This window comes from Syngnathus scovelli, chromosome 11 (genome assembly GCF_024217435.2).
Source record: "Syngnathus scovelli strain Florida chromosome 11, RoL_Ssco_1.2, whole genome shotgun sequence".
NCBI lineage: Eukaryota > Metazoa > Chordata > Actinopteri > Syngnathiformes > Syngnathidae > Syngnathus > Syngnathus scovelli.
In genome coordinates, this window is record NC_090857.1 from 1,949,381 (window position 1) to 1,974,464 (window position 25,084).

Consider the following 25,084-nt stretch of genomic DNA (forward strand, 5'->3'; position numbering starts at 1 on the left):
GCCCGATGACTGCTGGGGGACAAGCGGTACAGATAATGGATGGACGTAACATTTACCTGACAGTTGTTTTTTCAATCAAAATAAAAATCACGAACGCAAATGAATTGCAATATTGTAAATACATTAACTAAAATAATTGTAACTAATTTAATAAGTTCTTAGGATAAAAAAAAAAAAACACCCCGCAAATAATAAAAGAATGAATAAATACGTCATGATGGAGTCGTCTGCGGTTGCCATGGCAGCTCTGACGTCAAAGCCCCTGCCGGGATGCCTGGAAGCCCCTGAGTGTCGTCGCCATGGATACTGGCGGGGGGAGGGGTGTGGCTTAGAGGAAGCGGAAGTGTCAGCGCAGGCGGAAGTGGTACTGCCCTGAATCCCCGTTCAGCGAGAGGAGGACGGCTCGATAAAAACCTCGTCGGTCATTGAAAATCACCAACTCTCCTGCCCGACAAAAGTGAGTTAACCACATTCGCACGCACTCGGCACACACCGCCAGCAAGCTTCTCGCTTTGCGGGCCCCGGGCGCGACCCCCGAGCGGTGGTCGTTTTTGCCTCCTCCGCGGCGGAAGGTGCCCATTGTGGTTTGGATTTAGGCCGAGATCCGCTGGGGCCGCGTACGGGGAAAGTACCCAGCAGTGCTCCGGTTCGACTCCACCTGAGTATGACGACGTGTGCTTTTTATCCCACCCTGCTCTATGTTGCTTCCGATGCGACGGTCTTCGGGCGACGCGCGGCACGGTGCAGTGAGGGAGTCGCCGATGATTGGGGCCTCTTTTTTTTTGACAGCTTAAACGCGCTGGCCCGTCTTTGACGGCAACACCGGCTTATCTTCGCCTTTTGTGGGCTGTTCCCACAGGCAGGCTCAGTCAGAGTGGTGGAAAATCCGTCCGATTACCCAGCCTAGCGCTCACGTAGCCCCCGCTGCTCCGTCATGGCGTGGGCTAACACACCCTCCTTTCCCGGGACCCCCCCCACCCCCCTTCCTTCGCGATTATACTCGCGGATTGAATTTGGTTTGATTGAAGCGTGTTTCCGGCCATATGTCATATTTCGACAGCCCCAGTGGTCGTGTTTGTGCCGCCCATGCTATTGATTAAACGCATCCGATCCGAGTGTCTCGTCGTCCGGCTAGCATGCTAGGCTAGCCTCCATCTTAAAATTCCACAGGGGAGTGCGGCGGAGTCGACGAGGGCGGAACTGCCTGCAGGCCTCGCGAATAAAGTCAGAGCCTGCTGTAACACTCGCCGGCCGCGACAAATTGATGACCTGAGGCGACGAATTGAAGCCTCTTTTGTGACTGCGTCGCGAGGAATGAAGCCATGAACAGGCTCCCCACCCACCCACGCACGCACGCACAACAACTCGCTCGGTGCGCTTGCTCGCGTGTTAGCGGCTGGCTAATATTTAATGAGAAGGGGGCGGGGGGCGTTATTTTGAAATGTCTCAATTGAAATTACTGGCCGTTAATTGTAATTGGTCGATAATGATGTTTGCCGAACGATGACGAAAGGCGCTTCGGGGATTGAAATCGTCGGTGTGTGCCCAACGATTCACACATGGATGAAGGAAGATATAGGGGTCGCATATAATGGAAGCGTCAATTAAAGACTGACATGAACGGATTGATTCACTCAGTGATTTGGGCTGTGACATGTCAGAATATTGGCAGAAATGTCTAAAAAATAATAGTAGTGTGAACCACTCTCAGTGATGGTGGAGCTGTTGAGCCTGAGGTGGTTTGAAATTGGGTGAAGGCATCCACCTCCAAAAACGTGACATGCTGAGTTGTACCGAGTAGCCGGGACCTACCTCGGTGTGTCGTCGGTCGCTTTTCACCAACCTCCGTGCGGTGACGCTCACGTTGTTGTCCGTAGCCACGAAATGGACAAGAACGAGCTGGTGCAGAAAGCCAAACTGGCCGAGCAGGCCGAGCGCTATGATGACATGGCGACCGCCATGAAGCAGGTGACTGAGCAGAACAATGACCTGACCAACGAGGAGCGTAACTTGCTGTCCGTGGCCTACAAGAACGTGGTACGACTCCCACCTCATTTGCGCTGGCTGTCCTCGCATTCTTCACGGCGCTCTTGACTTTGGCGGCGGCCTTGCCTTCCTGCCGGCAGGTGGGAGCTCGCCGCTCGTCCTGGCGCGTCATCTCCAGCATCGAGCAGAAGACTGAGGGCAACGAGAAGAAGCAGCAGATGGCTCGCGACTACCGTGTCAAGATTGAGCAGGAGCTCAAGGACATCTGCAATGACGTGTTGGTACGTTCCATCATGTCGTGATCGACCGCGTTACTCGCAAAGCGAGTTGGAGAGTTTGTGTTTGTTCAGCTTGTTGATATTTTCCTATGAAAACAAAAGAGAAATGAATATCTCAAAGGAACACGCTGTTGTTGTTCCTGTGCCCGTCTCCTTCCAGAATCTTCTGGACAATTTTCTCATCGCCAACGCAAAGTTGCCAGAGAGCAAAGTGTTCTACCTCAAAATGAAAGGAGACTACTTCAGATACCTGTCGGAGGTGGCGGCTGGAGAGGACAAGAAGGGTGAGCTTTGCTGCCGAGGCGCTGGTGGGATGGTTGTGAGGTGGCCACCTTCTGCCATCCTGCTGTAAGTAAGACAGCATCTTGAAGTCAAAGCTCTCATGGAGGAAGATGGTGCCTCGTCCTGTCAAAAGTCATTGTTCTCCAGTAAGATGGCATCTCGTCACGACCCGGAACGCCGTTGACACAAAAATGTCCACGATAGCAAACATTCATTTGATCAACCGAACAGGAGCGGTGGCTCGTGCACGTCTGTTCTCGTTGTTCAAATGGGAAAGTTAAAAAAAAAAAAAGTGCTGACCGTGGCCAGCAGATGGCACAACAGCTCTCTTTTGGATGAGAGCACTTGTATCACAGGAATGCACAAGTTTGCATTACCAGTGGCTGTTGATTGATCAAAGTCTCTCTTTAAAGAGACGGTGAGCAACTCCGAGGAGGCGTACGACACAGCGTTTAGCATCAGTAAGAAGGAAATGCAGTCCACGCATCCCATCCGACTCGGCCTGGCCCTCAACTTCTCCGTCTTCTTCTACGAGATCCTCAACTCGCCGGAAAAAGCCTGTCGTCTGGCCAAGGAGGTAACGCGACAGCAATGTCAGCTGCAACCTCGGCGCCACTCTGAAACTTCATTCGCTTCCTTCCCGGGCAGGCTTTCGATGAGGCCATCACACAAATTGACAACTTGAATGAGGAATCGTACAAAGACAGCACGCTGATCATGCAGCTACTAAGGGACAACCTGACTGTGAGTCGAAACTCTGGCGCACCGCGACAAGCCTTGATTCAACACTTACATTTTGTCTCTTCTGAAGATGCCAATTGAATGTTGCTAACTGATAGTTTCTTTGGAATTGCAGGTCATTTTTAAGTCATGTAAAATACAATTCACAGAAGTACAAATAAGGTTTAAAAAGTAAAAACAGAACAGTAAGAAAGCAGTTTTAAAGAGCAAAACGTTAATTAAGATTCAAATCTAAAAAGGACGACAATGTTGTCAAGAACGGTTTCATTTTCAAACGTCTGTGAGCTCTTGTAACCAGGAAGTGACTGTGTCTGTCTGCGTCTTCCTCAGCTGTGGACATCAGACAACCAGGGTGACGAGGTGGAGGCCGGAGAGGGCGAGAACTAGTCCTACACACCTTCGACCGACTCGACTCCTTCGTCATCCGACCTCCGCTCTTTCTCCTCCTGTCTTCATGCACACAAATGTTCATTCCTTCTTCTTCATCTTCTGTAAAAGAAGCAGCCGCATGGACACCCCCCACCCTCTCTTTCTCTCTTTTCCTGCCTCCCTCCAGCTGAACCTGGCACTCCAAAAGCTCCTTTAGAACCTTCTGGCCCGTCCTGTCTCACTAGGAGGTTTTTTTTTCCTTCTAAATCTATCACCATTTTCTTCCTACTTTTTCCTCCTCTTAACTTCTTGCCAGCTTGTTAGTCCTGCCCGCTGGCTGCTTTTATTCCACTTCAATCCAAACAAGAAGACAAAAAAGGTTATTAAACTGTGTGTTTATTTTCAACAGAAACGCTCACGACTCCTTTCTTCTCGCTCGCAAAGCTCATGTTCGCCTATAGACTTAGAAGGAGGGGGGCATGAAAAAACACAGGTGTCACTGACAAAGATCGCAGATGTTATCTTAAAAAGATTGCAAGTTCAAAGGCAACCAATGAAATTGGCAGAAAAACGATAAGATCAAAGACACCACAGAATGAAATGCCAAGTCATGACAGAAGAGATCCATGTCAGCCAGGCGGTGACCAATGACAAGATTAAAGACAATATATTAAAAACGTAACTCGTGAAAAACGAAGACGAAAGGCGCATATCGTACCATGGGATTAGGACAGAAAGGAGGTGGGTAGGTAATCCGACAATTTGTGACCATTACAGGAAAATGGGCAATAACACGCTTGAGAGTAGCGCGGCGAAGACGAGATCGAATCAAACGAGATGGTGACCAGTGACCACATCAAAGACCCCAAGATGACGACGAGGATTTCAGGCACTTGGGTCAAGAGGATGGGCATCGGCGCAAGTGGCGGGCCGACTGCGCGGTGATTGCTTGTCTTTGCGGCGCGAACTCCACTCACTCACTTTTGCCTTCTATCGTGTTTCTGAACAAAGTGTCCAGTGCTCACTTCTTCCTGGTCCTGCTCTTCTTCTTCTTCTTCTCCTGCGGAGGGGGTGGTTGCTGCTGCTGCTGCTGCTGCTGCTGCTGCTGCTGCTGCTGCTGCTGCTGCTGCTCTTCCTGCAGCAGCTTCATGGCAGCCGTGTTGTTCGGCTCCAAGGTGAGGAGCTTGTTCAGGTCTCGGATGCAACTTTTCCCGTCCTGACAAAAAACGCAGTTGGAAACGGCTAAGTTAGCTGAGGGTGAGCAAGTGGCGAAATAAGAGCAAAGGTAGATCACCTTGAGCTCCTTGTACGCCTGTGCCCGTCGGTACAGTGCCTTGATGTTAGCGCCGTCGATGGCGAGCGCTGCGTCACAGTCGCTGAGCGCATCGTGGTAGCGCTTCAGCGCCAGGTAGCACAACGCCCTGAGAAAACGTGCACAGGTTAGCATCGGAGCTAGGCTAACGCGGCCATTTTGCTTCCCTACCGGTTGGTGAAGGTGGCAGCCTCTTTGGCGTGGAGGAGGATGCTTTGAGTGTACTTTTCGGCAGCCTGGGCGTGCGCCCCTTTCTTGACCAGTGCGTTTCCTTCCTCCTTCAGCAATTTGGCTTTTTGGACATCCCCCTCAGCCGGTAGATTGTGGCTCGGCGCCTCACCGTTGTGTTGCGATGGCGTGGTAGAGGGTCCTTGGCTGAGCTTTTCCCGAACTGCCAGAGGTACAACGGGGATGGGAGGGAGCTTCTCGCGCCACAACGGACCGTCGACCTGCGTCAACGCTTTTGTCATTCTACAAAAGGATTAAAAAACGGAAATTCGGAATTCGGTGGGCTCGTAGTAGCTAAGTAGATTGGTAAGCGGCAAGGTGATTACCGTTAATGTAAACTAACAAAATAACTATTTTTACAATTGAATGTGCGTAGAGAAGGTCGTTTGACAATGTTACGGCAATACTTAACGTATTTTCTATATTTAAGAAAAATACCTAATACAAATCGTCTCCTAAAACGGAGCATTTTCATTAAAAAAAAAAAGAATGAAAACTAACTTTAGAGACTAAATATTCTTATGAAAAAAATAAACAAGTGTACAAACAAAATCAAAATTGATGAAAATTTCACAACTTAAACCTGTTAAGTAGCCAACTAAGTAAGCGGGAAGCTTGCTAGTTACCTAGTAGCCAAAATGGCTTAGCTGTGTCGTTCCCTACCAAGGTGACAAGATACCTTTTTTTGAAAACTTGTTCGTTCCATCATTTGACACAAACGCATAGCGCTTGTTAGTAAGTCTGCATATGTTAGCACGCACCTGTTGGCGCCGTCGTTCGCAGCCACGATGTGCGCGTCCAGCTGCAGCACCGTCTTGTAGTCCACGTAGGCCTGCTGATAACGCTCCTGGGCCTCGGAGGCGGCGGCCCGGCGCAGCAAAGATTTCACGTTGAACGGTAGCAGCTCCAGAGAACTAGCAGAGGAGCAGGGCCAGCTTTTGTCCAATTCTCACAAGTTGCGACCTTCTTACAGGGAAGTACGGATGCTAGTAGTAAACTGAAGTAGGAAGGTCTGCCACCTGCTAGGTTGACAAGTCGCTAGGTGGCTACGTAGGGACGAATTTGGGCAAATCAAGCGCAAGAATGTGGACGGCGGCAAAGGGCGGGGACGATAATGTGACACGATCAGTCACAAAGTCTAGTCAAAGTCATATCATATTCCATAAACTCATATTCCAGAAAAATGTCAAATTATTTCTCTCTCTGACAAAACACTGTTTACAGTATGTGTGCATTTCGGAAGAAGAGTTCAAATGTAACAGAGATTAAAATGTTAAATTAGGGCGTCTGATGATAGAAGCAATCCGAAGCGGCCGAGTGGTTCGGTCACCTTACTGCTCGTGACGTCATCTTGGCTCTCAGCGTATCTTGTCGAGAGACCGAGTGCAAGTTGGTGCGGAATGGCCTAATTAGCTCATCTCGTGGGGGGTTAGCTCACCAAAGGATTCCGAGCGCGGTACCACTGCTCCCCTAGGGGATGGGTTAAATGCAGAGGACAAATTTCGCCACACCCAGATGTGTGTGTGACAATCATTTTTACCTTTTTAGCTATAGCTTTTAGCTTGGCACGCAGCCACCTTGCAAATACTGCGTAAGAAGGCCGACGGATATGCAAAGACGTCGCAAACTCACGATTACAAGGCCACCAAAAGGCTGTTCACTGTCATTTTAAGGCAACACTTGACAATTCTAAGAATCCAAAACCCCATCACGTTGTTTTGAGATCATTATTTGTTCCTTAATCATGGTTTAAAAGCAATTAAACCTTCATCACAAATGATATCATTTTCGGGAATCTGCTGATCACGGATTAACTAGCTGTTCTGTACTCACATGTTGCAGTCCTTAAAACATTCGGTACAGTTTCCTTCTTTGAGGTAGCTGGCGGCACGATTGGAGTGCAACACACTCAACTCCTCCACGTTCTTTGGATCTGCAGGGCAGGTGCAAACGTCACCACACATTGGGACTCAAAGGATATCGACAAGTTCATATTTGATACAAACACAAAAATTAAATACCAAACAATGTAAAGAATTAAGTCAAATTCTTTGGAGTATCTAGGTAACCGAATTTGTAGCCAGGTAACTCAAGTGGAGTCGATAAGTGCTGAGGTAGGTACACTTGGTGAACACGTAGGGCAAAATCAAGCTTATGCTATGCAGGAACTCTGCCTAGCAACAAGTGTGTTGCCTTCATGGTACCTGAGAAAAAATACTGCTAGTGTGAACGAGGCCAATTTGCCCTCCAATAAAGCACTTCAAAGTAGGTTCATCAAGTGTATGTGATTTTAGTCCATTAGTCGTAGTTCAAGCTTAAATTATGTGTGGCAATGGATATAGAAAAGCTTACCGGACTTGTGTAGCTCGCTGATGGCCAGGCTGTATATGCGGGTGGCCTCTCCGTACTGGCCGGCCTTGAAGCACTCATTGCCGGCTTGCTTCAGCTCGGCCCACGGCTTCGCTTTTGGACTCATTCTAGTTCTCCTGTTTTCGGAAAATTTGAAACTCAGCACATATGGCGACTGGCTTCCATGGATTCTTTGTTACAACATACACCCAGGCAACCTTGTTAAGGCTGGACATTTTCAATTACTGATATTTCCACCCAAAGTCCAACAATCATGTTTTGGTGGAAAGAGAAACGGGCCCGGTGGGCATTCGTGACATTGGCTAACTTGTAATTTATAAGAAAATATTGGTGAAAAATAAATCTCCCGTCTCTTTTATTAGACTGACAAGCTTAACTTTTCGTTCGTTTCCGAAAATATATACAAGTCAAGACGGCACGTGACCAGTAGGTCTGTCATCCTAGCTTATACCGACACTTTTTTTGCTGAAACTAAGCTAACAAAGCTATATAAACGAAGGCTGGAAGCTAAGCTAACCGGCAAACTTCCGGATGCTGAGCTCAGGTCGAAGCTAAGGCTAACGACTAAAAGCTTATAGGCTGCGGCAAACACCGGCCGGCGTGTTAGCCATGTTTGGGGAATAAAGGGAAGATGTATCGCTTACCGGCCGGCCTGCTTTCGGACGCTAAGTGGCGGATTCAGCGACAAAGGATGGCAGACGGCGCATAGACTTTAAAATGCCCTTAACTCGCCGATGTCAGCGGCACAGCCATTCCCCCAAGACCTGCTTTTTGGTGGTCGTGGTGGCACTGTTTGTGCGAAATGCGGTCGAGGGTTGCGGCGTGTCGGTAACTTTCCGACCGGCTGTGCTCACTTGTCAGCGGGGAGAATGACCACGCTAGAGTTGGCTCGTGAGTGAACGATTCGTTAAATAGAACGAATCTTTTCAGGGAACGTGAGTGACCACTTCCTGAAGTGAATCGTTCTTTTTTCAGTTCATATGACTTCAACCAGCATGCAATAACGTAACTTATAAACTGAACGAACCTGTGAGTGAACGAGTCCGTGAGTGAGTGATTTGCATTTCCCGTTCATCCCGAGAACGGATCAGTGAGTGAACGAGTGCTGACTTTCCCGTTCGCGAACGAGTCAGTGACGCAATTTCCCCTTCACGACCGAGTGACTGTTGCCTTGCCTTTCCCATTCAACAACGGATCAGTGTGTGGGGAGGGGGCAAACGATTCGGTGAACGATTCTTTTGAACGAATCTTTTGAATGAACTGATTCTAAAGATTCAGTCCACTTAAAAAAACAGGAATGCACATCACTACTTCCTCCTTCATTCTTATGCGCGTGTACGCAATCTCCGCTACGCAACATCCGGTCATCAACTATAACGTCAAATTAAAGTGGAACTTTTCTGCCTCGCACACCAGCTCGGGCTCCTTTCCAGCCAGAGAGGTGACATTCCATGTTCACATCACATCCCCCTACCCCCCCCCCCCCCCCCCCCCCCCCCCAGATGAGAATGTCCACTGGAGTGAGCACAATATTTTGTGAAGTTTCCAACATCAATTTATTAAGCTGACAAGGAGACTCAGCAAATTTCAGGAGACTCAGCAAATTTCAGAAGACCTGATAATCTCAAGAGCTGTGTAGCAGCTGATAACGATTGATCTCTTCCACTCTGTTGTCCATCCAGAGTTGAAATAGGACGCGCGCAAGCACACAAAAACACACACACAAACCCGAAAATAATACACAAGCATAACTCCCAGGCACAGACACACATGCGCACACTAGCTGTCCGGCCAAAGGAGATCTTTGGCTTTTTGCAGGTTGTGGTCCACGGCCTGGTCCAAGAACTGAAGCCAGGTCAGCTCGGCTTCACCACAGATGTGACTGGACCTGGTTTGGGGGCGACAGACAGGAAGATGACAGCTCAACAAAGCCGAATTCTGTTTGCGGGCAAAACTTGTAAGATGAATGGAGCCGGAAGCATCTGGCAGTGTTCCCAAACACACCCAAATATCTGCTTGTTTCTTCACACCTGTACACAGTGTGCTTGGCTGACTTCTGCCAAAGCACTTCGCCAGGCGCAATTACCGTTTCAACAGAGCGAGCAAGAGACAACGATTGTACAAACAGTCGAGCGCTGCGCTGAAGCCAACGAGCGCATGCTATCATCGCACAATATTGTCCGAAGAGACACAGCAAAGGGTGAGGCGTAACGCGCACGTTGGGAAAGCAAGGGAGTGGGACAGCCGTGTCGTTTGATGACACCGCATCACTGGGAAAAAAATGGATGACAAATGGCACTCACCGAATGATGGTGAGAACTTTTGTCAAAAGCGCCGCCAGCTGAGTCACCTGCAAACAAAACGGATGAGCAGATGTCAACCTTAACACTTTAATTCATCGATTCCAGCACTCAGGAACAATCATGCGACAAGACTCCACAGGCAGGCTAAATATCCTTCAAGCTACTCATGTACGTTTGTGTGAGAGAGCGTTACAGACTTACATGATTGTCCACATCGTTGTTATCCACCGGAGGGTAGAGAGACAAAGCCAGGTCATCAACTCTGTTAAGAAATAAAAATAAATATGTTTGTGTGCGTTCGAAGGAAGAGATTCTTCCAGATGAGTAGGTGGTGTGTGCGCGTGGGTGTTTGTGCGTTGGTCAGTTCGCACGCGAACCCTGGGCTGATTTCCTTGATGGCGTCGAGCAGGCGATCCAACTGCTCCACCCTCTGCGGCGCATCGGCGTCCCCGCGGGTCCTGACGGCCGCCGTGGTTTTCCTCAGGCAGGCGGCGGCGACCTTCATCATCCCCTGGCAGGCGGCCACCACGCAGCGGTCCCGCTCCGACCAGTACGCGTCCTGGTTAGCGTGCGGCTCCTCGCCATCCTCCTGCTGATCGGGGGCGTCGCCCGACGGGTCAAGGGCCTCCAACAGTGCCTGCGAGATCAACGCCCGCCTTCCCATTCAGATGGAGGAGCACGCGTAGCCTGGTCGCCTTGCGGCTCGCACCTGCTCTAACTCCTCGATGGCGTCTTTGACGATGCCGCCCTGACCGCTTAGGACCAGCACCGCTGCAGCCTTATTGTCTGAATTTGAGAGAGCGATATGAAGGGAGCTTGTTCAGCATGAAGGTCGCTGGAAAAGAAGATGGCAGCAAGCTCGCTACGTTGGTCGGTTAGTTGCGGAGGTTAGCTGGTAGCTGCATGCTAACTCACCTTGTGGTAGGTGGGTGAAGCGGTCACATGATGACCACACCCCTCCCGTAGACGTCAACTGCTCCTGAGTCAGACTAGAAGGAGACAAGTCAGTTGTTCACCTTCCCCAAGTCGGAGCCTGCCTCCTTTATTGTTCAATGCGCGTACCTCTGTAGCGGCGAAGTCAGTATGACCTCCAGAAGCTGCGTCAGGCCCTCCAGGGCCTCCACGACGGCATCTCGGACTTGCTGACGCAGAGTGACGCCTGACACATAGGCGGTGGGTGAGTCAAGCAAACAAGGTGAAGAAATAAAGAGCGCAACATTTCCTGGCACGTTACAACTCTTCTGGAGGAGCATTGCCGACACACACAATGCTGGAGGTCAAGTCCGGCCTGTTCCTCTGACCAGCCCTGCCGCCTGAAAGCAGGAGATGGTGCCCGTTAGCATGTCTTACCTCTGCTATTGGGAAGCCAGTAATAGACAGTGGAGAGGCTGAGGACACTCTTTAGGACAGAGTCGGCCAGCTGCTCTACATCCTGCGGCACAGAAAAAAAAGATAATTTTATATACTTATATGGTGGCGGGTTAATCATCTTTGCAAAATGTCTCACTGACGAACTTGCTGTGATGGCAGCGGAGGCTTGGAGAAGGCCAGGCAGAGTTTGGTGGCTTCCTGAGATACTGCCTTCGCCGCCTGGTCTGCAACACAGAGATTAGCAGTTGCATTGACGCAGGAGAGTTTCATTGGCATTGAACGGGTATTGTTGAACATGAGCACTCAACTCAAAGTGTCCCAAAAGTTGGAGAGGTTGAAGTCTCCGTCCGACTCGTTGGCTTCTCCGTCTGAGACAGAAACTTGAAGGTTAGCATTTTAGCTCCACGATACAGAAGAACATCTTGTGACATCTTGTCACAGAATGATTACTGTTGAGTGAAATCGGATCATTTTGACCATTTGAAGTCAAACAATGGCGCCATACACTAAGGTGATTCTCAAAATAGTTATCGACTAATTTAATGATTGATTTGATGTAGATTAATCAAATATTTTCATGTCCTGATATCGCTATGATCACAGGTAACAAATGCTCGTCTTGAGTCCTACTAAAAACAATGTAGTGTGGCCATCACGTTAGCAATCTTGGCTCCGTCTTACCTCACTACGTTTGACTTTATTTTATGTACAATACCTGGTGTGACATAGTAAACATCATAGTGTAGTTATGTTAGGTTAGCATTTTAACTCCACATTACGCCTAAGAGTGCCTGCTAACCACGCTACGTTAGCAATTTTAGCTCAGCCAGGCCGTTTCCGAGCTCCAAATTGGCCAAACTGACCTCGGACTCGAGCCGAGATGCACTCGACTGAGTTGAGTAAGTTGCGGAGAGTCAAGCGGACGTTGTCCTCCGTAGTCATGTCAGCCCGCCCTCAGCCCAAATGATTCCGGAGACGTATTGTGTTCTTCTTGTTATTGTTTGGGGAATTTAGCTTTGGCGCCACGATTACGCGTAGGACGCGAGGAAAAATGACGCTCGACCGGAAACTGGAGTTAAGCAGGAAACGTATGCTAGGTTTGGCGACATCTTGTGGTCATTTGTGGAAGTATTGTGCTTTGTGCACAAACGTCTTGCGTAGGGCCTTAACTGGTATTATAATCATTACGTAATCCGTTCAATGTCCCGTAGTTACAGAATATGACATTACCGTATTGGCCCGAATATAAGACGACCCTGATTATAAGATGACCCCCTATTTTTCAAGACTCAAGCTTGAAAAAAGACTTTTTGAACACCAAATTTAATTTTTCTACAGAAAATGATTACATCGGAAACAAATGATTATAACAATATACTCGAGAGAAAAAGCATGTTATTTTGCCTCATTCAAATCATGCAAAAATGTTGTACATTTTCAAATCGTCCTTGCAGCAAGGGGAAAAAAATTAACTAAAACTGTTGGGGAACAGTTTACCAACATTTGCAACCTTGAAGGAACCCCAACAAATATTTTGCTAGCTTGCCCAACAGTGGAAAAGTTCGCAGTGCCGTTCAAAACATAACAAACTGAACCTCTTTTAGGGATGGAAAACAAAACTAAGGTTTTTGCATTTGTATGTCTTTTTTTAGGTGTTTTATTTTCTCATTCTTGTTCAGTCCAAGTGGCAGCAGTGCCTTTACAAATTCACAAAGTCTTGCATGTCAAGCAGGCCTCATGGACAAAAGGTCTTGGAACAAATATAGAGCATTAACAAAAGTGAAGAGAATTGGGACGTGTGCAGGAAGTAAGCCATTAGCAAAATCTAAATTTGAACTTCTTATCCCTTGAAATGTATTCATTTTGATCATTGGCATTAGAAAAATACAATCAGGACACAAACAGGTCAACTTAAAACAAACTGGTTGATAAGCCAACATGATTATGTATCCATCCATCCATTATCTGTACCGCTTGTCCCCACTCATCTCTTCCTTTCCACATGACCAATATAAAGAAATTAAGAAAAAAATAAAAGCAGAAAAAAAAACATTGAAAGAAACAATTTAGGTAGCATGCTAAATACTGTATAAAAAATAAAAAAATCACTGCGCGGTGCTCAATTTCCTTCATTGTCGTTTGCAAACAAATATTAGCACGCAGGCACACGATTGACCACACGATCGACCACGGAAGAACGACTTTTACATTCACAGTACACGTCAAGACCAAGAGGTGGCGTTGACTTTTGGTACAACAAAAACAGCGAATGCGCCGCAACAGAAACGAATGGGAACTCGCGAAAGCAAGATAAGTAACATCGTTCATCGTGCTCGTATATCAAAATGTATTCAATTTGGGCTTTTCCCCTCAAAATTTGCAAAGCGCTGGTCACCATGTGGTGTACAATTCTTGAGGAAAAAATAATTCAAATGAAATAGGAATATACAAGACTCTAAGCACCACAAAAACGGGAACAAAATACTTACTGGATGTCAGCCATTCAGTTTGAACAAAAAGACGAGTTACCAGTAAAGCCACAAGATGGCTGCCATTTCCTTAAGGCAAAGTGCTCAGACAAAAAAAAGAAAAAAAGGGGGGGGAGGGGGTATCCTTCTTTTTTTTTGCTAACTAATACAACCCCCGCCCCCCACACAGACACAAAAAAAAGTGTTATGTGGTCATTCCCCATCTCAGAGCAGTCTTTTTTGTGTTTACAGGACACTCCATAGTCTTGTGGAAAAAGGCACAAAATGGACGAGGAGAATTTGGGCCGCTTGGATTTTGTTTGTTCTGTGTCAAAGGAGGCCCGGCCAGGACGGACAGTGTCCGCTTGGTTTACGCGTGCAGTCGGATCTTTCCCTCCTCGGCCAGCCGCTGGATGACTTGCGTCTCAAAGTCGGCGCTGTGCACGCCCGTCTTGCGAAAGGCGCCAGCGTAGCGATTCTCCTCCCAGTAGTGGTGCCAGTTGCCCTGCTTGTCGGCCCCGTAACCAAACACCGACACCTGCGGAGGGGGGTGTAGAAAGGCATTACGAAACGACGGATAGAAGGACAAAAGAACAAGAGGCGGGAAAGAAGAAAGAGGTGTTGCGTCTTTGAGCGGGTGTCATGGCGACCTGGTCGCAGGTGTGCAGCGCGTAGACTATGGCCAGCATCCCGGTGGACGGGTAGCGGCCGTGACGCTCCGTCCAGCGCTCGTGGACGTACTTGAAGAACGCCGGGCTCACCACCAACACCTGCACAGACACGTGCGCCATTAGCATGTAGCGCACACGTTACACCTCTGCTTTGCTTACCTTGTCTTTATCGGCTTCTATTCGTTCTTTCACCCGCGTGTACGTCCTGAGTGCACAAAAACATCCTGTTGGTGATGACGTTTGCTTCGATGGTTACAAATTGTCTTTGAGCTCAACGGAAATGCTGAAATGACTTTGATGTTTGTGAAAACCTGATAGGATGAGTGAGTACATTTTGATGTGGCCGGTGGAGAGGGCACTGGTCAGCCATTCCATATCTCGGAGCTTGAAGGGCAGCAGAATGAGGTGGACGCCGCGCTCCACATCTATGGCGCTCTCCGGGTACACAAAGTGATGCGTGGTGCGGTTCCCCACGTCCTTTTCGAAGCCCCGCGTCACCGCCTTGTTCATCCTGGGCGCCAAATATTCAATTGCTCTCACATGTACACCCGAGCTTCTCTACAAGGGCAATATCAAGACATTTGACGTCGCAGTCCCACTTCTTTGTCAGGACTGCGAGAGCACGGGAGGGACGGTACGAAAAGAGTCAGTGTGGAAAAGGTACCGGATGACCGAGGTGTGGGAGTCGATGAGTTTCCCGTGCACCGACTTCTGCAGCTTGCCCGAGTTTCCCACCACGGCGCAGGTGCGGCAACGCCACGGCTGCGGCGCAAAGTCCACGGGAGGCGGCGAGATGATCTGGAACATGTGCGACATCACTTCCCGGAGTGTGCCGTCGTTGCCCGAACGCTGGAGACTCTGCCGAGGGAAAGAGCTCACGTTACTTTCCGGGCCGGGTTATACTGCACAATCATGATTTTGCTATTTGTTGTTTTGTTTACTCATTTGTTGTTGTGGTTTATGATTTGCTGTCGTGTTTGGTTCATTGTTGTTGTTTGCATTTCAGGGCCACCAAAAATGGCTCTTCCAAAGACAAACAAAATAATATAATAAAACATTTTGGGGAAAGAATGTGAAGCATTCTAATTGCGAGTACGTGGGGCTCCACTGTACTTAAGTTCTACTATTTTCCATTACAAAAAAATACGTTGGAGGGGGAGGCTGGAACGTGGCCGTTCATTTCAACCGGGAAAGACAGTTGGAAAAAAAAACATGCCTTGCGTTGTGAGCGTAGTAGAAATAGAAATTGAGCTCATATCTCAAGGAAGCATCGCAGCTGCTTGGTGCAGTGAATCAGCAAGCTGAAATCAACCCCCCCCCCCCCCCCCCCCCCCTCAATCTCCTAATGGCCTGTGTGTGTGCTAATGTAGAGCAGGAAATATGCTCAGACGGCCGTCCGTGTCCTGCTTAAGGCGCTGCAAATTCTCGTCACGGATGCTCGTTCGATTTGAAAATCGTGCATGTTTGCTCCGTTGACATTGACGTTTACCCAAAAATGTAAGGTTGTCTTGACTGCCTTTATGAACAAATGCTAGTTTTCTGGAAGACTCCACTGTCTCATTTGAAGTTTTGCAGATTGTCATTGATTGCCAGAACAAATGTTTGTTGGGGCTGCGGAAGTCTAAATGTGCGTTTGGCGGACGAGCGAACTGTGCTCACCAGCCACCAGTCGAGCACTTCCGGGTCCAAGCGTTCGCTCGCGTCGCGGAGGACGGGCCGCTGTCCGGCATCGTAGCGAAGGCGGAACCAGTCGGAGGCACTCACGTCTGACACGCACGACTCGGGACAAGCGCAGGGCCTGATAGGAGCGGGCCGTTAAGACCATCACAAATGTTGGGGACGCTCCCATCCGTTACCTCGTCTCCCGACTGGCGTCGCTCTTCGTCGGCCGCTTCTCAGGTGTGGCGGTGACGACTGCTTGGTGTGTGTCGCCGACGTCAGCAGGAGGCGCTACAAACCACGCAGAAAAACAAGTCACATTTCAAGTGTGGATTGAGGCTTTCAAATGGCAAGGTTAGTTAAAAACTTGCAGGTCACATGCGATATCATCTTACCCATCTCCTGACCGCTGGCGTCTCGTGTGGGCGTGGCAAATGACAGCGACAAGAAGGGTCTCCTCTGGATGCTGTGGCTGGCGAGCATGAGGAGGAGTACGGCGGCAATGGCCAGCACCGCGCACAGCTTCCTCTTCAACAACATGGCCGGAGGTGCGAGGGGGGCGCAGCCCTGCTAGCACTTTGGCCGAGCACATCCGCACCTCCGGCGAGCTTGGGCTCGCCTCGCCTTCATGTCCACCGAGGCCCGGCGAGGGCGTTGGCTTCCTGTCCTGTGCGCTAGGCCGCTTTCCTGCTGGGGCACACGGGCAAAAATTCAGTCCGGTGTTGTGCAAATGGGCCATGAGAAAAAGTGAAGCCCTAGTTTGTTTAGCTTGCAACTCAAACGTCTTTCCTTCCTGGCACCGTAATGTGTGGCAGCCTTCCTGCAGTTCTCTCTCCCTCTTTTCCAACCGTCCATCTACTTATCTATCTAGACTTCCAGGGTCTTGTGGGCCGTGGCTGCTTCAGATTATTTTTTTCTTGTTTGTAGGGCAATGCACACTAGAGAATGCCAGATAAAAAAGTGTCTCCGAGGCTGATTCTTTTCTAAACAATTCTAGGAAGTACTCGCATATTTCAGGACATTTTGTATTGATGGCCTGCTGGCCGTCCGTCCCCTCGGTGTGAGAGTGAGTGGAGTGAGACTATCTCTGTTATTTTGGGGTCTGGCGGGGGGAGTTGCATGGGACGTCACTGACCTGATCTGGAATCTTGTGTGGAAACGGGCAGCGGCCTCTCAATGGGAAGCATTTTCACTCTCTCGTTGGCAAACAACGTTCGTAATACACTATGTAGGCAACCAACGCTTCCACACGAGGGAGTTTCGTCAAATGTAAGTAAGTGTTAGTAAATGCTGCCAACACTCCCAAAAATCATTTGGCCCAAGTGCTCGGCGTAAATTGTGGCGGTATTTTGGATCGTTACATAAGCGTGTCCGTTTCTGAGGATTCGACAAAAGGTCAAGATCCGAGGAAATTATTCAAAGGATATTTTTCGCATTTGGGTCACCCATCGTACAATCGGGAGCAAGGCAAATCCCGTTTCAAATAAAACGTGACTGTGACATTGTTCAAGTGCTAAACAGGAACTAACACGTGTTCACATCAAGCAGGAGCGAGTCAAGACAGGAAGCAGAATCGTGTGGTTCCTCTTCCGAACCAAAAGTGAGGCACTTAAGACACTTTTGATCGCCATTTTTAAGTCTTTCCCTTTTGCAGTAACAAGTCACTATGCACGACCAGACTCACACGTGCACCAGCCGTTTCCAGTCCACGCACTCTTCCCGACATCCCCTCCCTTTTTTTCTTGTAAAAGCTTTTTTTCCTCCTTTTTTTTTGAAGTGGGTGGAATCAAACGCTCCACCACCCCCTCTTTTTTCCAGTCGGAACACTGTCCCTCGAGATAAAAGCTGCCATATGCGTTACAGAAGGTACAACCTCTTAAACAGCCAGCAAAAGCAACAGATCGTATTCACAATGAGTCAGCAAGTGCTAATGTTGATTGAAACTGGAGCGTCTGACATATTCTTGTTTCTAACAGACAGTCCTTTTCCACTATAAAAATCTATACGAGATACCATCTCAATTGTGTACCTTAAATATTTCACTTTTGCACAGCGGTAAATTAAAGGTTGCTGGTATCGACTGAGTATGTTGCTGTGATCGTGTGCGTCTTTGACACAAAGTGAGCATACACATTACTACTGTCCATTGTTGTGCCGTTTGTCCGATCGCGGTTTGCTTCGTGTGCACGCCGTTTGATTGACAGCTCCGGTGCACTCCATTAAATTTGCCTCGCATCGTACGTACAACAATAGCGGTAGCAGTTTGCATTATATTATTGCAATGTTTTTCCTTATTCCGATTTGTTTCAAGACTACAGTTAGACTTCACTTTGATGGTTAATGTAGTTTTTGCAATTTTGTTGTTTTATTACAGTAGATTGGTTTCACATTTCAAAAACCAGAAGCCATTCATTTACAAATGTGATTGCACTTAGTTTACATATTTAAATGTTCAGATATGAAGATGTGATGGACAGTATTTGCATGATTTGAATAAGGCAAAAATAACATGCTTTCTCTCTCGAATATATTGTTATAATCATTTGTTTCGGATGTAATTATTTTCTGTATAAAAATTAAATTTGGTGTTCAAAAAGTATTTTTTCTAACTTGAGTCTTGAAAAAAGGGGGTCGTCTTATCGGGGTTGTCTTATATTTGGGCCAATACGGTATTATGTACTGTTAAATGTGTGTGGGGGTGGGGGGGGGCACCAAAATGCTGAAAAATATGCTGATAAACTGCAACCCCCCCACCCAATAAATAAATAAAAAATCCAAAATGTTTAAAAGAAAAGAAATATCTTCACTAATAGCTGAGTGCGGGAGTGTCGAACCGCAAGTTTTGGTCCACTCTGTAACTTTGGAGGTTGGATCGTGTCACCAGTGAAGCCGAGAGATGCCATCACAGTTTTGGTCAACAAACAAACAGGCAAAAAATTGTTTAAAAGCAAACAAAAAAAAAATTTCCAGACAAGAATCGTCATCTTCGCCCCAGTTATTCTTCTTTCGTGTAGCGGACCGACTCGATCGGACCAAGAATTTTTTAATATTTTTTTTTGGTTCAAGATATCCGCTACATTAGCATAAAAAGTTGCCCAAAGTTTGCGGGGACCCCCGATCGAGTTTGTTCGACGCGACACTCACCCACTTGCGCACACATACAAAACACACATTAGCGGCCCAAATTTATGTCAAACAAGTCATCGACATCCAATCGTCGAGAGATAACATAAAAAAAGACAAACTCACGTGAAGATTCGACACCGGAGGTCCGTCCGCCTTCGTCTTCGCTGCTTGGGGATGATGGGGGGGGGCTTGATGCCGGAGCAGGGGGCGGGCCGGTGTGAGACGTTTATGCGCCATGCTAGTGACGTCACACGCACATTCACCTTTTCGCTGCACGTATTTGGTCATCTTTGCCATAATTGATTAATTTGCTTATATTGTCAGACTTGACATTTGTACAGTATTTGTTACCTCTAAAAAATGTACCTTTACAATAAATAAAAAAAATTCGTTCTAAATTAAATGTGAAAAGAAAAACATAGCTATCCATACTACATACAGACACATGTATGTTTTTTTTTCCAACACACCAACCAGAAGTGATAGATTCCAGTATTAGCGATTGTTTATTTGTTTTTAGAGGGATACAATGATAATAAAAAGCACCGCTGCACAAACATCACCATGTCATCAAGTCATTCCATTTATCGTCAACGTGCTTGGACAAATTCTAAATATTCAACATGCAAAAGTGAATATGTCACGAGATAAACAAGACACATGTAAAATGCCACATATTATAGGAAGGCATGCAACACATTACGTATTTACTAAAAAAGAATACATATAATAAAAAAAACATTTTGGCTAGTTGTATTGGAGGCAGCCAGCTGGAGGCACTAGAGTTTTCTGAAGAAAATTTCAATACGAACTTAATGGACAATTTCATATTGCGCATATTGTTTTTTTTTCCATGAGTTGTTTTTACCCATTGAGATTATTAAGGCAAAAAGTTGAAAACATCCACAAAGCCTTGCACTCCCATTCCAACTATGAGGTAATCATGTAAAAAATTAGTGTAAACAGCAATATTTAGACTGGGTGGCAATATAAGGCAAAAGAAGAGTAGTCAAATTTAGTGGTCCATGCATCCATCCATTTTCTGAATCGTTTCATCCTCATGAGGGTATGCGGGAGGCTATCTTATGGCGGTAGGCGGGAGAAACACCCTGAACTATTTGCACTCACACTCACGTCTACAGGCAAATTTGGAGCGCTCCATCGGCCTATCGCGCATATCTTTGGAATGCGGGAGGAAAGTCACGCAGGCACGGGGAGAACATGCAAACTCCACACAAGAAGCTTGAATGGAACCTGCACCTCTGCATTGGTTAGCACGTCTGGTGCGCACCGCGTCGCACACTTTAGTGGCCATCTGTAACAAATTGTGTTTTGATGATGGATTCATAATTTGCAAAGAGGGAGACGGTCCAAGCAAAGTGTCCAGGTTTTGAGAGGTTTTTAGTTGGTACAAATTCATTCTACTAGTAAGAGTCTAGTTTTAATGACATCAGAAAACGAAATGCACTAGTGTTTATAATCGAACAGTCACAGCGTATAAATGTTTGAATCCAAGATAATGCAGGCCTCCGCATCTGCGAACATCCACGGTCTCCATCCGACAACTTTTGCACTTTTTGTTTTGTTTGTCTGGTGGTTAGCATTGGAAGAGGCAGATCTAGAGGATGACGCAGCAGCATTTGGCTGGGTAGTCGGCGCTGACCTGCTGCTCGTTGCCAAAAACGTAGAACACGTGAGAGTCGCCTTTCCACTTGTAGCTCACTTTGGTGATGGGGATTAACTCCACTGTCTGCTTCTGAATACACACACACACACACACACTTGCATATATGTACTGCATGTATGCAAAAAAAAAAAAACACATCCAAATACAGGCACACACGTGCAGACAAAGACACACACTCACAAAAGCACACGCATACAAGACCATACACCTACACGCACATAGAGAAAAATACACACAAAGACATACACAACAGAAATGCATACAAAGTACATGCGTACACATCCAAGCACAGTGGTGACGTCCTTACCTGCTGCAGGATCCTGGAGGTCTGGGTGTACTTGCTCTGGTGCTCTTGGACCAGCCGTGCCGACGCCTCGCTAACGGCCGGCTCGGGGAAACCGACGAGCGGGTACACCTGAGGCATGTTCACTCGTTCAACTGGTTGCGTTTTGTAGTTTTTTTGGTGTGTGTGTGTGTGTCCGTGTGTACCAGGTAATGGCTGTTCTTGAACAGCTCCTTTCCGCTAACTGAACGCAGGTTGTCAATCTTCAAGCCGCTCTTCTGCTCCAACACGTGATCTTCAACATGGTTAGTCCTGCGTACAAGTGTGCGTCATTTTCCATCCAACTTTATGTGAGCTGTCCATCAAGGACACAATTGTAACGCCGGCGACTCACCACTCCACTTTGAGCTGGATGAAGGTCAGCAGTTGTTTCTTTCCCTTGCACGTCTCACAATTGTCGTAGCCGCGACTGTCACACTTCCTGCATCTGCAGGAGCATGTGTGAAAAATCCCACAAGACATTCAGACGCGTACTGCTTAGCTCGCAAGTCGCCTTGATAAAACAATTCCTGTTGGTCTTTCTGGAACAGATTGATGGCACTCCCATACATTTCAATGGGGAAAGATGATTTGAGATGGGAGCTTGGAGCACGGTTAGGGAACCAATCAAACAGCCAAGTCGAGGTGGCGATGTTGAGAAAGGGCGCAGTACCCGTCTTTGCCTGTAGCGTTGCAGTGGGCGCAGTTCTGATCGTCTTTGGTGCCCGAGCCGTTACACACCCAGCACGCTTTCTGAAACGCACGCACACACCAAAAACACGCTCGTCCAGCTGCTGCTTTATCCAAAAGGGATGGATAAATGTTTGCCGATTTGATGATCGCCCTCGCAGGGTGAACGGCACGTGACCAAACCGGCAAAACGCTCAGCGGATTTCCAAGCAGGTCGATGACATTGCAGTTTGAACAAAATCCACCCACTATGAGTCATGGAGCCGATCACGGCAGCAAACGCGGTCAACCCCCAAGCGCTATCATTTGGATTCGGTCATGTGATGTTTGCAAAAAATCTGCGCTTGTGTTAGTGAAGCCCGACTCACATGTCCGCTTCCTTTGCACTCCTCGCATGGCTTCTTCCCGGTCCCATTGCAGTCGTGGCAATCCTGCACGCACATACGCACGTCAAGCTCAACAAGCATTTGACACAATTGTGTAGCAACGTAGGCACACTCACCTTTATGGAGGAGGTGTAAGGCACGCGGATGAGCTCCGTGTGATTGGTGAACATGTTAGGGGGCGTGGCCTGAATCTCCCAGGGACGGGGGGCCGTCTGGGTGTAGAAGTCCGGCGCCTCGCCTGCTCATTCATACCACACACACGGCCGTCCATCACACACCTTACTAGTGTGTGTGTGTGGTGGGGGGGGGGGTACCTTCATGAGGTTTGCTGCCCCACTCGGTTGACCTAGATTCCGTGAAAGTCTCTAGTCGATACTAATGAACACACACACATATATATACAGTGAGCATGATTGTCATCCATGACATGGACAGACAAGAGAGGAAGTGCAAAGTGAAGCCAGTGTAGCGTTTTTGCTAACCCTGAAAGTGTTGAAGGGCTCCATCTGCGTGATGACTCCGTCGTTGGCTGGCGCTTTGTTGTAGCAACAGTTGGACGCGACGAAGCTCCGGAAGGCCTCGCGTGCGGCGTCCTCAGACAAGGACGGGATGCTAGCAAACAACAGGACTTGCGTTTATCAAAGCACTTCATCCACCCTTAGTGCAGTACCACGTTGTGCCACAAAATGGAAAGCAGCACTGAGCGGGGATGAGGGTTCTAAGCCTGGTGTAGCTTTTCAAATAAGAATGGGGACCATATGGCGCGACCCCACTTGAGTGGACCGGATGAGAGATGTCGTACCTCCAGTGGTCGGCCTCGGGGCCCGGTTGGGGCGGGGCCACCGGCTCCACGGGCATGGGGGGCGGCAGGAAGGCTGGACATAAATGGAACATGTGAGAAGATGGATCCAAATTTCAAGTTTTTGGTATGGCTGGCCGGCTCTCACCTCCGCCTTGGCCCATGTCCTCGTACCCGGGCATGTTGGGAAATGTGTTGGTGGGCGGGTACATGGCTGAAAGCAACGCAAAACAATAAGGTAGACTTTCTCATGGACATGTCAAAAAGAAGTCATTGTGGGTGACAGTCTTCATTTTTCACTTCCTTAACAACATGTGCTCCGATTAAATATTGGGACACATACAGGAAGTAAAATGGGGAAGGAAAAGTGTTGGGAAGTGAAAAGCTGAAGAAAGGTAAGAAATAACATCTAAACAGAAGTATTTGGAAATACAGCCAGTTAAAAAAAAGTGGGAAGTTGGTAGTATATTATTGGGACACAAACAGGACATGTTTAAAAATTGTGGAACTTGGACAAAAGTAATAGGACACGGAGCGGAAGTAAAAAGGTGGGAATCATTCGAGAACTGGAACACAAGGGAACATTCTGTCAAATAAAGGAGGCGAAACGAAGCCTCAGGTTTCGACTTTGCAATTAAGACATACGATCCGTGTGAAAATAACAACGCGCACGCATGACGTGACTTGCATGCATGCATGCATGCATGCAGCTGTTGCAGACCCTCACACTGCACAACCTGACACCGACTGGTCGCTGTCAGTCACTTCGAAATATCTCAAAGATTTAGACGCACACACATTAATGGATCGATAAATAGATGACATCGAATATTAGTGCGACGATTTTGATATTGGGTTGTTTTTAGAAAACAAATTGACCCAACTCCTTGGGTCAATTTAAAGTCAGCAGCTTGAAGGATGAACGTTGAGCTTTATCTCATGAAGCGTTTCAGACTGTCCCAGATCACAAGTGGACAAATGAATTCGAAGGGTTCACGTATTCCCACTTGGCCCGTTCCAAGATTGAATTCTTCCAGCCTCGGCAACGCTCATGCGGTCACGTGATTGGGCCCAACATGATTGTTGCGCAAGAATTGGATTCAATTGGTTGCCCGGGGTGCATAGGTACTTGAAATTTTGTTTTTGATGACAAAACCGCTTCATAATAATGAAATTAATAACAAACAAAATAGACAAAACGGTCCGCGGACTTAATGTAAGCAAGCGGTTTAAGGTTGGCTGCTGGAATCCGCAGACTGTTGCTCTTCATTGGACGTTATGTTGACGGGTGCTTACCTGCGGTGTTCATCCTGCTCAAGAACAAATTTTTACGGCAAACACACCCAAGATGTTGCAAGGGGAGCAGACCTGAGCGGGGCACGGCCCAAGGACGGCGTCTTGTTAATTACACAAACCGTTTCCGTTGTGTCTTTCAAAATAAATCCCAAGACATGGATAATGAGTTAGTTTGGAAATCCACGGTCAGATATTTTTCTTTTGTTTATGATTGTCACCCAAAGCTGTCGCACAAAAATGCCGCCCCCTCCCCATAATGCATCATGAAAGGACCCCAATCCGGGTGAAAATATAGTGAAGAATAACATTATTTTTTTGCAGTAGTCGAGCAGGCGCACTGCAACAAGGGTATTGATAGATAAACGCTTGATTAAAGAAAACCGAAATAAATATACATAATGAAATATTTGGGTCTTGGGGCAAAATGATTGGTGAAATAAGACATCGAATTTTAATCTAAAGGGCTGCAACTTTGTTTCCTGCAATTTTAACGTTAACTTGACACCAAGTACTGCAGGAATGCTGCCGACGCCCCTCTATGGATTTCCTTCCATACCCATCTGGTATGGATAAGTGAACCGCAGCAACAATCCCAACATCCACATCTTCTTACTTTTATTGCGTTATGTGTGTGTGCAAGTGCGTGTGTGTCATTATCTGCATGCCAAACTAACATGTCTCAAGATGTTTGTCAGGAATGTCTTACCCTCAAGGCAAATATTTGTGTAGACGCAATATAG

At 47.5% G+C, this 25,084-nt stretch overlaps 5 protein-coding genes across 8 annotated transcripts; 1 reads left to right on the top strand and 4 right to left on the bottom strand.

Moving 5' to 3' along the window:
- The first annotated feature begins 287 nt into the window (after nt 1-287).
- On the top strand, nt 288-4,068 carry LOC125977667 (14-3-3 protein beta/alpha). The gene is made up of 7 exons (XM_049734484.1): nt 288-457; nt 1,878-2,037; nt 2,127-2,267; nt 2,425-2,548; nt 2,960-3,123; nt 3,195-3,290; nt 3,618-4,068. Exons 2-7 carry the CDS (start codon nt 1,885-1,887, stop codon nt 3,672-3,674), a joined length of 735 nt encoding a protein of 244 aa, XP_049590441.1. The 5' UTR covers nt 288-457; nt 1,878-1,884; the 3' UTR covers nt 3,675-4,068.
- Nucleotides 4,037-8,472, bottom strand: tomm34 (translocase of outer mitochondrial membrane 34). Of its 4 annotated transcripts, none has more exons than XM_049734481.2 (8): nt 8,211-8,472; nt 7,549-7,682; nt 7,030-7,129; nt 5,958-6,110; nt 5,140-5,439; nt 4,951-5,077; nt 4,769-4,872; nt 4,037-4,732 (listed from the first exon to the last, which is right to left on the bottom strand). In XM_049734481.2, the coding sequence occupies exons 2-8, from the start codon at nt 7,670-7,672 to the stop codon at nt 4,678-4,680; spliced, it is 963 nt and encodes a 320-aa protein (XP_049590438.1). In that variant the 5' UTR covers nt 7,673-7,682; nt 8,211-8,472; the 3' UTR covers nt 4,037-4,677. The 4 variants fall into 4 exon arrangements, with proteins under 4 accessions (XP_049590438.1, XP_049590437.1, XP_049590436.1 ...); XM_049734480.2 differs by having other exon boundaries at nt 4,766-4,872; XM_049734479.2 differs by having other exon boundaries at nt 4,763-4,872.
- A 658-nt stretch (nt 8,473-9,130) lies between these two features.
- LOC125977664 (cyclin-D1-binding protein 1 homolog) lies at nt 9,131-12,312 on the bottom strand. Its single transcript, XM_049734477.2, has 11 exons — nt 12,104-12,312; nt 11,549-11,608; nt 11,385-11,464; nt 11,220-11,301; nt 10,932-11,028; nt 10,785-10,858; nt 10,579-10,655; nt 10,247-10,506; nt 10,071-10,131; nt 9,870-9,916; nt 9,131-9,454 (listed from the first exon to the last, which is right to left on the bottom strand). Exons 1-11 carry the CDS (start codon nt 12,180-12,182, stop codon nt 9,346-9,348), a joined length of 1,026 nt encoding a protein of 341 aa, XP_049590434.1. The 5' UTR covers nt 12,183-12,312; the 3' UTR covers nt 9,131-9,345.
- A 553-nt stretch (nt 12,313-12,865) lies between these two features.
- Nucleotides 12,866-19,370, bottom strand: st3gal8 (ST3 beta-galactoside alpha-2,3-sialyltransferase 8). The gene is made up of 9 exons (XM_049734474.1): nt 19,288-19,370; nt 16,434-16,725; nt 16,236-16,329; nt 16,039-16,177; nt 15,044-15,237; nt 14,711-14,890; nt 14,539-14,584; nt 14,359-14,478; nt 12,866-14,246 (listed from the first exon to the last, which is right to left on the bottom strand). Exons 2-9 carry the CDS (start codon nt 16,576-16,578, stop codon nt 14,079-14,081), a joined length of 1,086 nt encoding a protein of 361 aa, XP_049590431.1. The 5' UTR covers nt 16,579-16,725; nt 19,288-19,370; the 3' UTR covers nt 12,866-14,078.
- A 277-nt stretch (nt 19,371-19,647) lies between these two features.
- LOC125977663 (protein SSUH2 homolog) lies at nt 19,648-24,486 on the bottom strand. Its single transcript, XM_049734475.1, has 12 exons — nt 24,345-24,486; nt 23,197-23,262; nt 23,052-23,124; nt 22,732-22,861; nt 22,564-22,624; nt 22,366-22,487; nt 22,232-22,294; nt 21,847-21,926; nt 21,529-21,621; nt 21,341-21,446; nt 21,159-21,266; nt 19,648-20,920 (listed from the first exon to the last, which is right to left on the bottom strand). The coding sequence occupies exons 1-12, from the start codon at nt 24,355-24,357 to the stop codon at nt 20,783-20,785; spliced, it is 1,053 nt and encodes a 350-aa protein (XP_049590432.1). The 5' UTR covers nt 24,358-24,486; the 3' UTR covers nt 19,648-20,782.
- Nucleotides 24,487-25,084: the final 598 nt, after the last annotated feature.